The sequence below is a fragment of the Anomaloglossus baeobatrachus genome, chromosome 1 (genome assembly GCF_048569485.1).
Source record: "Anomaloglossus baeobatrachus isolate aAnoBae1 chromosome 1, aAnoBae1.hap1, whole genome shotgun sequence".
Taxonomy (NCBI): Eukaryota; Metazoa; Chordata; class Amphibia; order Anura; family Aromobatidae; genus Anomaloglossus; species Anomaloglossus baeobatrachus.
This window is the reverse complement of record NC_134353.1, coordinates 14,548,023-14,560,802: the sequence shown is the minus strand read 5'-3', so window position 1 is coordinate 14,560,802 and position 12,780 is coordinate 14,548,023. Positions and strand designations below refer to the sequence as shown.

The following is a 12,780-nucleotide window of genomic DNA, read 5'->3' as shown; positions in this document are numbered from 1 at the left end:
TCGCTGTTAGTGTCTCTGCCTGTGGATCGCTGTTAGTGTCTCTGCCTGTGGATGGCCCTGAGCACTGGACCTGGAGAGGACCCCTTCCCTTGCGTCCTCTGTATGGTGTTAGTTCTTCTTTTTCTCGGTGTCAGGTTACAGGCTGCTGCGCTCTGTTCCTCGCTCTGTTCCTCGGCATGTGGTGACTTCGCTGGTGTGATTCTGGTCATCCCTGTCTCCCAGACGGTTCTGCTCAGGGTTTGTTCACACTACTACTTTGGGAAATCTATGTATCTGCAGACGTATATTACACATCACTGGTGACTTGGTCCGGCTTATAATATGTCTTGGTGTCACCGCAGCCTGCTGTGGTATCTGCCTGTGTGCCGGGCCGTTCCCTCTCTTTTGGTGAGGCTTTGTGGTTACCCCGACTCCTCACACATTGTTTATATGCACGCAGGCCTCACACTCACCCAGTGGCCGCCGCCATGATGCATCCTCCTTGTTCAGGGGTGGCCTCTACACAGCAGTGGTCCTTGTCATGACTCAACCCAAAGTTATGTCCTATCTCATGAGCCATGGTGGCCGCCGCGCCAATCGCCAGCTCCGAGTGGTCCTAGAATCCATCAGAATCAGACATGAATGTTACAGTGACGCTCCTCGGGGGAGGGGCCAAAGTATAAAGCATTTAATAAGGGAGATATAAATAAGGATAAATGAGTAACATAATGGCGGCTTCTTACCATACTGACTCCCCCTGAATTATCTGCAGTGCACATTCCCTCCAGGGGCGCCATCCCGATGGTCGTTCCTTTGAAGGTCACTCCCCTTAAAAGGGACAGACACAAATAATCAACATCATGTAACCCCCCATGTGCAGTACATTATTAGAGAAGAGGTTATAAAGGCTCCGAGTCAGTCTGATGACAGAGTTGTTTACTATTTCATTAACTTAAAAATCTCAGAATTGTTTTTAAAAAATAGCTTTTTATTTTTCGCCATTTTCCAAACCCTATGAATTATTGTTATTGTTATGGTGATGGAGCTGCAGGAGGCTGGATTGTGCCTGTCCTAATGTCCTGTGATTCCATTCATTTATATTGGGGGGGTTCTGAGTGGTGACAATTTGGCAGTTACATGTTTCCCCTACATTATGGATTTTCCTGTATAGGATATTGAAGTTTACATTTTGTTAGATCGGTGTTTTCTGATGCAGTGATACCAATTATGCTTCTTTTTTTACTTTAGCTTTAAGTAGAAAAAATAGAGGATGATTTATGTTTTTACAAACTTTTTTTTTTCTTCCCTTGGAGGACTAGAACCTGTGACCAGCTGATCACTTGTACTATGTGATACAATACAGTAATACATAGTACTACAAAACAGTACATAGTACTACAACAGAACATAGTACTACAACACAGCACTACAACAAAACATAGTACTACAATACAGTATTACATAGCACTACAACAGAACATAGTATTACATAGTACTACAATACAGTACATACTACTACAACACAGTACATAGCACTACAAAACAGTACATAGCACTACAACACCGTACATAGCACTACAACACCGTACATAGTACTACTACATAGTACATGGTACTACAACATAGTACATGGTACTATAACACAGTACATAGTACTACAACACTACATAGTACTACAACACTACAACACAGTACATAGTACTACAACAGAACCTAGTATTACAATATAGTATTACATAGTACTACAAGACAGTACATAGTACTACAACGCAGTACATGGTACTACAACAGTACATAGTACTACAACAGGACATAGTACTACAATACAGTACATGGTACTACAACACAGTACATGCTACTACAACACAATACATGGTACTACAACACAGTACATGACACTACAACACAATACATGGTACTACAACACAGTACATGACACTACAACACAGTACATAGTACTACAACACAGCACATAGTACTACAACTATACTTAGTACTACAACACAGTACATGGTACTACAACAGTACATAGTATTTCAACAGTACATAGTACTACAACACAATACAGAGTACTACAACAGAACATAGTACTACAATACAGTACATACTACTACAACACTGTACATGGTACTACAACAGTACAGTACAATACATAGTACTACAACAATACATAGTACTACAACAATACATAGTACTACAATAGAACATAGTATTACAAAACAGTACATAGTACTACAACACAGTACATGGTAATACAACAATACATAGTACTAGAACAGGACATAGTACTACAACAGAACATAGCACTACAGCACAGCACATAGTACTACAACACAGTACATAGTACTACAGCAGAACATAGTACTACAACATTCTACATAGTACTATAGCAGAACATAGTACTACAACACAGCTGCACTGAGGGCAGAATGATGCTGTTAGGGGAAGATGCTGGCTGTGTTACAAAGCTCCATATACACGCACCCACTCAGTGATGTTATATTATATCATGGGGTGGAAAGGGATAAGTAGTAGTAATAATGGAACACAGCGATATACAAATATACAAGGCGACGATCTTATACTGACGTGATTAGCTGGGCATTATCGTGTTTTTTCTTGCTTTTTAGTTTCTGCTTCCAGGTTAGGAAAGATCTCAGACTGTCATTGGCGTCAACATGGATGTCACACAGGTCTCTCTCTGTCCAGACCTCCAGCCCGATAAGAGCAACTTTGATGTTTACTGACATGTAAAACTGTTCAGGAGAAAGGAGAGGAAACTAGTTACTGCTACAACCTGGGAGTCAAGAAAATGTTTTAGAGGTATCTGATGCCAGACTTGTCTGGCATCTTCTTACCTCTCTATCGCTTTTAAGATGAACATGCATGCTCAGTCAATCCCATCATTCATTTTTATGGACAGTCTGGAGACCTATTTGGGTATGGTCAGTGAAAAGTCTGTATAATGACCTACAGAACTGTTCAGCTTTGCGTTTCCCAGATATACAGGCTAGCATATGATAGTTACCATTTCCCCTTAATGGGCCCATAAACTGTGGCTCCAGACTCACCTTATCAACAAAGTTGGCTATCTCCTTGATGCGTTGCTTTGTTTGCCCCAGATCCTTGTTTTGTTTTAAGTACTGTAAGCCAAAGATTATTTATATTATTAGGTTTATCACCACTGAAATATTGTATTTCATTTAATAACACAAAGTATTTCAGAGGAATTTTACACAAAGGTGTAAGGTAAAAATAAAATAAAAAAATCCATGATCAGAAGCACTTTAATAAAAACTAAAGAAAAAGGGACCGCAATGGGGTCTTAAACCATCCAAAAACTAGAGAAAGGATAATATAAGCAAGAAAAGAATTAGTGAAAAGGAAAAGGACCAGAACTACAGGAACCAAACAGAGATTTTTGTTTAAAATGGCAAGTTTTAAACAAAACTTAAAAAAAGGACAGCAATGGGGTCTTGTTATTATCCAAGATCCAATTATGATGTGAAACACACACGTTTTCGAAGAGAGAAACTCAAAATATAAATAAAGAAATGAAATCCTCTAATATCTCTTGTTTAATATTTGCCCTCAGCTTACTCGACTGTTGAGCAGATACTTTACAGACAGAACTTTATGGCTTTTTCAATGAAGAGGGTGAAAACAAAAGTGTGAAAACAAGGGAGCACCCAGACTCTGCTACACAGGTGGCTAGCACTGAGCCTGACCTGCCAGATGTAAGCTGAACAATTGTTATAAACCTTAAGGCCCCGTCACACTAAGCAACATCGCTAGCAACATCGCTGCTGAGGCACGACTTTTGTGACGTTGCTAGCGATGTTGCTGTGTGTGACATCCAGCAACAACCCGGCCCCTGCTGTGAGGTCGTTGGTTGTTGCTGAATGTCCTGGGCCATTTTTTAGTTGTTGCTCTCCCGCTGTGAAGCACAGATCGCTGTGTGTGACAGCGAGACAGCAACAACTAAATGTGCAGGCAGCAGGAGCCGGCTTCTGCGGAGGCTGGTAACCACGGTAAACATCGGGTAACCAAGAAGCCCTGTCCTTGGTTACCCGATATTTACCTTTGTTACCAGCCTCCACCGCTCTCACTGTCAGTGCCGGCTCCTGCTCTGTGCACATGTAGCTGCAGCACACATCGGGTTAATTAACCCGATGTGTGCTGTAGCTAGGAGAGCAGGGAGCCAGCGCTCAGTGTGCGCTGCTCCCTGCTCTGTGCACGTGTAGCTGCGTGCGCTGGTAACCAAGGTAAATATCGGGTTGGTTACCCGATATTTACTTTAGTTACCAAGCGCAGCATCTTCCACGCGGCGCTGGGGGCTGGGACACTGGTTGCTGGTGAGCTCACCAGCAACTCGTGTAGCCACGCTCCAGCGATCCCTGCCAGGTCAGGTTGCTGGTGGGATCGCTGGAGCGTCGCAGTGTGACATCTCACCAGCAACCTCCTAGCAACTTACCAGCGATCCCTATCGTTGTTGGGATCGCTGGTAAGTTGTTTAGTGTGACTGGACCTTTAAGGAGGGAAAAAGGGAATTTGTATAAATTAGGCACGGTTTAGTAAAAAAAAAAAAAGGGACAGCGATGGGGTGCACGACTACCCCAGAACAAATCAATGAAATGTAGAAGGAGTTAAGATATAAAGAAAAAGTAAGAGAGGCTATAAATAAAGGGTGGAAGAATGAACTGAAGTCTGAATGTTATGGCATTATCAGGATCAGATTCTGGGACCAGAGAAAGGGAAGTGATTGACAGAAATATGGGGCCTACATAAGTGTATAAACTCACCAGTGAGTGGTCAGCGACAATATACAGCTCCATGTACTTCTGAGCTCCCCAGACGTTCCTCTTCATCTACAAGGGGTGCAAGAGCAGTGAGGATCATATTATAAGAGTTATACACCAAGATGTGTCATTAAATATAACAGTATGGTAGCTTTTTTCATCATTTTGATAGTTTTAGTTTCTCCTGTGATAACAACCATAAGTTTTAGCAATAACCCATGTAAATGTGCAGATGATACATAATGCTGGAGAACAGCAGTATGAAGACGAGTCTGTCAGTCTTTACAGTGGGAGACACTTCAGCACTCAGCCAGAAGATGGCGATAAAGCATTGTGATCCTGAATCTATTCCATATAATGACCACTAGGTGGCACTCTGACCTTTACCGGAGCAACGCCTCCCAGTCCTATAGACTATATGTCCAGCACTCCAGCTGCACGGCTCATACTCCGCTGATAAAGGGGGCAGGTATGGGACCCTCCCATCTGAATCTGCCCTTAATGGGAATCCTGCCAGTCAGCTTCAGCTACACTGGGCCCATAGACTCGGGAGATACATCCATATCTAGCACTGCTCGGCGTTACCCTGCGATGTCCAGGCTGGGAGGTGAAGTCGTCTAGGTGTGGAGCGGCGGGATTGGGGTGTCCTTCATGCCCGCAGCCCCCTCCGGTAATGGGCAGGTGCTGGGTCTGATACAGCATGTGGCTTCGGGAGCCTGGTCCAGTCTGAGGATGGAGGTAGAAGCTGTTGTTGGCGCTCAGGACGATGAGGCCACTGAAAATAAGAGGGAAAAATGTAATAATCTACGAGTCAGGCCATTATAATGGACGGTTCATCTGACAGAGACCCCATCAGTCTCACCTGATCCCTGAGCAGGTGCTGAGAGCCACCGAGGACGAGTCGTGGCCCTTCACCCGACCGTGGTAGTAACAGTGTTCCTGTGGAGAGGAGAAGAAGAGGCGTGAGGTGGTGGACTAAAAACCTCCAGGGAGGAGTACGACCCCTATCATATGAGAAACCTCTCCAACCTCCATCCTGACCCCGAACCTACCCCTGACCTCCATCCTGACCTAGAACCTACCCCCGACCTCCATCCTGAAACTCAATCTACCCCCCGACATCTGACCTGACTCTGAACCTACCTCCCGACCTCCATCCTGACCCCGAACCTATCCCCGACATTTATCCTGACCCAGAACCTACCCCCAACCTCCATCCTGACCCCGAACCTACCCCCAACCTCCATCCTAACCCCGAACCTACCCCCAACCTCCATCCTAACCCCGAACCTACCCCCAACCTCCATCCTGACCCCGAACCTACCGCCAACCTCCATCCTGACCCTGAACCTACCCCCCCAACCTCCATCTTGACCCCGAACCTACCCTCGACCTCCATCCTGACCGTGAATCTACCACAACTTCCATCATGACCCATAACCTACCCCTGACCTCCATTCTGACCCCGAACCTACCCCTGACATCCATCCTGACCCCGAACCTACCCCTGACCTCCATCCTGACCCGACCCTACCTCCGACCTCCATGCTGACCCAGAACCTACCCCCGACCTCCATCCTGACCCTGAATTTACTCCCCCGACATCCGTCCTGACTCTGAACCTACCTCACGACCTCCAACTTGACCCAGAACCTACCCCGGACCTCCATCCTGACCCTGAATCTACCACGACTTCCATCCTGACCCCGAACCTACCCTCAACCTCCATCCTGACCCCGAACCTACCCCTGACCTCCATCCTGACCCGAACTCACCCCGACGTCCATCCTGACCACGAACCTACCCCCGACCTCCATTCTGACCCCGAACCTACCCCAGACCTCCATCCTAACCCCGAACCTACCCCCAACCTCCATCCTGACCCAAACCCACCTTCGACATCCATCCTGACCCCGAACCTACCCTGACCTCCATTCTGACCCCGAACCCACCCCCGAACTCCATCCTGACCTGAATCCACCCTCGACCTCCATCCTGACCCCAAACCTACCCCCGACCTCCATCGTGACACAGAACCTACCCCCGACCTCCATCCTGACCCAGAACCTACCCCCGACATCCATCCTGACCCAGAACCTACCCCCAACCTCCATCCTCACCCAGAACCTACCCCCGACTTCTATCCTGACCCCAAACCTACCCCTGACCTCCATCCTGACCATCAATCTACCCCGACCTCCATCCTGACCACGAACCTACCCCTGACCTCTGTCCTGACCCTGAACCTACCTCCTACCTCCATCCTGACCCTGAGTCTAACCCCCAACCTCAGTGCACTGTATGAATAGAGGGTGATATCGGATCCTCTGCTCCTGTAATGAGGGTCTTACAGGTGGATGGGCTGCGGATATGCCATAAATGCCAAATATGGCAATACACCTTTAAGAGTTGTCTGCACAGCGTCAGTCTGCAGCTGTACAGGAAGGAAGCGCAGACATGTCCTGTGATGTCCTCCTGAATCATCTCATCAGAGATAATGTGTACATCATACAGGATGTGACCCTGATCCCGGCAGAGATAAGCGGCGCCTCCTGCCCCTCATTACCAGGAAACACATCTGCAACTTCTTACCGTGTGATTAGGGGTCAGAGTCACCATCGCTCCATCCTCGGTGTAATGCGTCTCAGTGAACCCCGGAGAAAGCAGGAGGCTGAGGGGAAAGGAGATGTTGTTACTCCATATACACTGTATCCACATGGGCAACTAATGTAACACCTGGATACAATGTATCACACAACATACAATGTATCACACACAACATACAATGTATCAGTGCATCTAATGTAACACCTGGATACAATGTATCACACACCATACAATGTATCAGTGCATCTATGTAACACCTGGATACAATGTATCACACACAAATACAGAATACCAATGATATAGGAGACGCACGATCACCGAATACTGAGGACGGAGGAGACGGGCGATCACCGAATACTGAGGATGGAGGAGACGGGCGGTCACTGAATACTGAGGATGGAGGAGACGGGCGATCACTGAATACTGAGGATGGAGGAGACAGGCGGTCACTGAATACTGAGGATGGAGGAGACAGGCGGTCACTGAATACTGAGGATGGAGAAGACAGGCGGTCACTGAATACTGAGGATGGAGGAGACAGGCGGTCACTGAATACTGAGGATGGAGAAGACGGGCGATCACTGAATACTGAGGATGGAGGAGACGGGCGATCACTGAATACTGAGGATGGAGGAGACGGGCGATCACTGAATACTGAGGATGGAGGAGACGGGCGATCACTGAATACTGAGGATGGAGGAGACGGGCGATCACTGAATACTGAGGATGGAGGAGACGGACGATCACTGAATACTGAGGATGGAGGAGACGGGCGGTCACTGAATACTGAGGATGGAGGAGACGGGCGATCACTGAATACTGAGGATGGAGGAGACGGACGATCACTGAATACTGAGGATGGAGGAGACGGGCGGTCACTGAATACTGAGGATGGAGGAGACGGGCGATCACTGAATACTGAGGATGGAGGAGACGGGCGATCACTGAATACTGAGGATGGAGGAGACGGACGATCACTGAATACTGAGGATGGAGGAGACGGGCGGTCACTGAATACTGAGGATGGAGGAGACGGACGATCACTGAATACTGAGGATGGAGGAGACGGGCGGTCACTGAATACTGAGGATGGAGGAGACGGGCGATCACTGAATACTGAGGATGGAGGAGACGGGCGGTCACTGAATACTGAGGATGGAGGAGACGGGCGGTCACTGAATACTGAGGACGGAGGAGACGGGCGGTCACTGAATACTGAGGACGGAGGAGACGGGCGATCACTGAATACTGAAGACGGAGGAGACGGGGGGGTCACTGAATACTAAGGACGGAGGAGACGGGCGATCGCTGAATACTGAGGATGGAGGAGACGGGCGGTCACTGAATACTGAGGACGGAGGAGACGGGCGGTCACTGAATACTGAGGATGGAGGAGACGGGCGGTCACTGAATACTGAGGACGGAGGAGACGGGCGATCACTGAATACTGAGGATGGAGGAGACGGGCGGTCACTGAATACTGAGGATGGAGGAGACGCGCGGTCACTGAATACTGAGGACGGAGGAGACGGGCGGTCACTGAATACTGAGGACGGAGGAGACGGGCGATCACTGAATACTGAGGACGGAGGAGACGGGGGGGTCACTGAATACTGAGGACGGAGGAGACGGGCGATCGCTGAATACTGAGGATGGAGGAGACGGGCGGTCACTGAATACTGAGGACGGAGGAGAAGGGCGGTCACTGAATACTGAGGATGGAGGAGACGGGTGGTCACTGAATACTGAGGATAGAGGAGACGGGCGATCACTGAATACTGAGGACGGAGGAGACGGGCGGTCACTGAATACTGAGGACGGAGGAGATGGGCGATCACTGAATACTGAGGACGGAGGAGACGGGGGGTCACTGAATACTGAGGACGGAGGAGACAGGCGGTTACTGAATACTGAGGACTGAGGAGACGGGCGATCACTGAATACTGAGGATGGAGGAGACGGGCGATCACCGAATACTGAGGACGGAGGAGACGGGCGATCACTGAATACTGAGGACGGAGGAGACGGGCGGTCACTGAATACTGAGGACGGAGGAGACGGGCGGTCACTGAATACTGAGGACGGAGGTCACTGAATACTGAGGATGGAGGAGACGGGCGGTCACTGAATACTGAGGACGGAGGTCACTGAATACTGAGGACGGAGGAGACGGGCGGTCACTGAATACTGAGGATGGAGGAGACGGGCGATCACTGAATACTGAGGATGGAGGAGACGGGCGGTCACTGAATACTGAGGATGGAGGAGACGGGCGGTCACTGAATACTGAAGATGGAGGAGACGGGCGGTCACTTCAGGTGTCGGATGTATATTCTGTGCGTTACAGAAGCTGATCCTCTGGATAACATCACAGCAGTCACCTCCGGAGCACAGGAGACATCTCACTGATTTCCTACATCCAGTCACATTTCAATAGAGAAATCCGTAAAAGCCAAATAATCAGATATTCCAGACTACGAGATGCCGGATTACAGGACGCTTTATGTATCATGGAGGAGAGGGGCTTTTCTTGTGCTGTGTAGGAGCGGTGGGAGCAGAGTGCGGCCCCTCTGCTGACGAGTCCTGGAGAACTCCTCCGGGAACCACAAGAGCAGGCGAAAAACAGCAGAATCCAGACACTCCCAGTATAAGACACGACGTAACAGCAGAATAGTGACTGCAGCTCTGGAGGTGACTGGAGGATAAGACACGACGTAACAGCAGAATAGTGACTGCAGCTCTGGAGGTGACTGGAGGATAAGACACAATGTAACAGCAGAATAGTGACTGCAGCTCTAGAGGTGACTGGAGGATAAGACACAATGTAACAGCAGAATAGTGACTGTAGCTCTGGAGGAGACTGGAGGATAAGACACGATGTAACAGCAGAATAGTGACTGCAGCTCTGAAGGTGACTGGAGGATAAGACACAATGTAACAGGAGAATAGTGACTGCAGCTCTGGAGTGACTGGAGGATAAGACACAATGTAACAGCAGAATAGTGACTGTAGCTCTGGAGGAGACTGGAGGATAAGACACGATGTAACAGCAGAATAGTGAGTGCAGCTCTGGAGGTGACTGGAGGATAAGACACAATGTAACAGCAGAATAGTGACTGCAGCTCTAGAGGTGACTGGAGGATAAGACATGATGTAACAGCAGAATAGTGAGTGCAGCTCTAGAGGTGACTGGGAGGATAAGACACGATGTAACAGCAGAATAGTGAGTGCAGCTCTGGAGGTGACTGAAGATAAGACACAATGTAACAGCAGAATAGTGACTGCAGCTCTGGAGGTGACTGGAGGATAAGACACGATGTAACAGCAGAATAGTGACTGCAGCTCTATAGGTGACTGGAGGATAAGACACAATGTAACAGCAGAATAGTGACTGCAGCTCTGGAGGTGACTGGAGGATAAGACACAATGTAACAGCAGAATAGTGACTGCAGCTCTGGAGGTGACTGGAGGATAAGACACAATGTAACAGCAGAATAGTGACTGCAGCTCTGGAGGTGACTGGAGGATAAGACACAATGTAACAGCAGAATAGTGACTGCAGCTCTGGAGGTGACTGGAGCATAGCCTGTGATTACACCGTGTGCAGAATTATTAGGCAAGTTGTATTTTAGCGGATTTTTTTTTATTATTGATCAACAACTATGTTCTCAATCACCCAAAAGACTCAAATATCAGAGCTTAATATTTTGGCAGTTGGAGGGGTTTTTAGATTTGGCTTCTTAGGAGGATCTGTTTGTGCAGGTGACTATTACTGTGCAGAATTATTAGGCAACTTAAAAAAAAAAAAAGCAAATCTATTCCCATCACTTGTTTATTGTCACCAGGTAACCAATATAACTGCACAAAATATAGAAATCAACATTTCTGACATGCAAAAACAAAACCCAAAAAATGAGTGCCCAATATCGCCCCCTTTCTTTCTGATGACACTCAGCAGCGACCATCCATAGATTCTGTCATTGCTTGATCTGTTTACGATCAACATTGCATGCAGCAGCCACCACAGCCTCCAGCCACCGCAGCCTCCAGCCACCGCAGCCTCCAGCCACCGCAGCCTCCAGACACCGCAGCCTCCAGACACCGCAGCCTCCAGACACCGCAGCCTCCAGCCACCGCAGCCTCCAGACACCGCAGCCTCCAGACACCGCAGCCTCCAGACACCGCAGCCTCCAGACACCGCAGCCTCCAGACACCGCAGCCTCCAGACACCGCAGCCTCCAGACACCGCAGCCTCCAGACACCGCAGCCTCCAAACACTGCTCCCAGAGGTGACTGTTTTCCCTCCCAGTAGATCTCACATTTTATGAGGGACCACAGGTTCTCTATGGGGTTCAGATCAGGTGAACAAGGGGGCCATGTCATTATTTTTTCATCTTTTAGACCTTTACTGGCCAGCCACGCTGTGCAGTAGTTGGATGCATGTGATGGAGCATTGTCCTACATGAAATCATGTGTTTCTTGAACGATAGCGACTTCTTCCTGTACCACTGCTTGAAGAAGTTGTCTTCCAGAAACTGGCAGTAGGTCTGGGAGTTGAGCTTCACTCCATGCTCAATCCTCAACCGGAAAAGGTCCCACAAGTTGATCTTTGATGATCCCAGCCCATACCAGTGCCCACCTCCACCTTGCTGGGGTCTGAGTCGGAGTAGAGCTCTGCCCTTTACTGATCCAGCCTCTGGCCCATCCATCTGCCCATCAAGAGTCACTCTCATTTCATCAGTCCATAAAACCTGTGAAAAATCAGTCCTAAGATATTTCTTGGCCCAGTCTTGAGGTTTTATCTCTTGTTTCTTGGTCAGAGGTGGTGGTTTTCAGCCTTCCTTACCTTGGCCATGTCCCTGAGTATGGCACACCTTGTGCTTTTTATACTCCAGTAACGTTGTAGCTCTGAAATATGGCCAAACTGGTGGCAAATGGCATCTTGGCAGCTTCATGCTTGATTTTCCTCAATTCATGGGCAGTTATTTTACGCCTTTTTTGCCCAGCGCGCTTCTTGCGACCCTGTTGGTATTTGCCATGAAACGCTTGATTATTCGGTGATTACACTTCAAAAGTTTGGCAATTTCCAGACGGCTGCGTCCCTCTGCAAGACATCGCACAATATGGACTTTTCAGAGCCAGTCAAATCTCTCTTCTGACCCATTTTGCCGAAGGAAAGGAAGTTGCCTAATAATGAAGCCCCCCTTATATAGGGTGTTGTGTCATTACACCGCACCCCTCCTCATTACAGAGAGGCACATCACCGGAGTTACTTCATTGGTAGTTGGCTCTCAGTCTATACAGCGCGGAGTAGGACGACATGTATAAAAAGCATCATGTGATCACAATACTCATCTGCCTAATAATTCTGCACACAGTGTAGTGTGAGGATCAG

The 12,780-nt window shown here is 48.2% G+C and overlaps 1 protein-coding gene across 2 annotated transcripts in view; it reads right to left on the bottom strand.

Moving 5' to 3' along the window:
* The window catches only part of LOC142303903 (disintegrin and metalloproteinase domain-containing protein 33-like), a 119,925-nt gene that overhangs the window by 21,025 nt on the left and 86,120 nt on the right, over positions 1-12,780 (bottom strand). For both annotated transcript variants that reach the window (XM_075345770.1, XM_075345777.1), the window contains exons 4-11: positions 7,371-7,449; positions 5,641-5,717; positions 5,364-5,553; positions 4,782-4,847; positions 3,051-3,122; positions 2,569-2,735; positions 723-807; positions 453-595 (exon numbers count right to left, since the gene is read on the bottom strand). In XM_075345770.1, the coding sequence (XP_075201885.1) occupies positions 453-595; positions 723-807; positions 2,569-2,735; positions 3,051-3,122; positions 4,782-4,847; positions 5,364-5,553; positions 5,641-5,717; positions 7,371-7,449 (879 nt within the window). The remainder of the gene's footprint in view (positions 1-452; positions 596-722; positions 808-2,568; positions 2,736-3,050; positions 3,123-4,781; positions 4,848-5,363; positions 5,554-5,640; positions 5,718-7,370; positions 7,450-12,780) is intronic.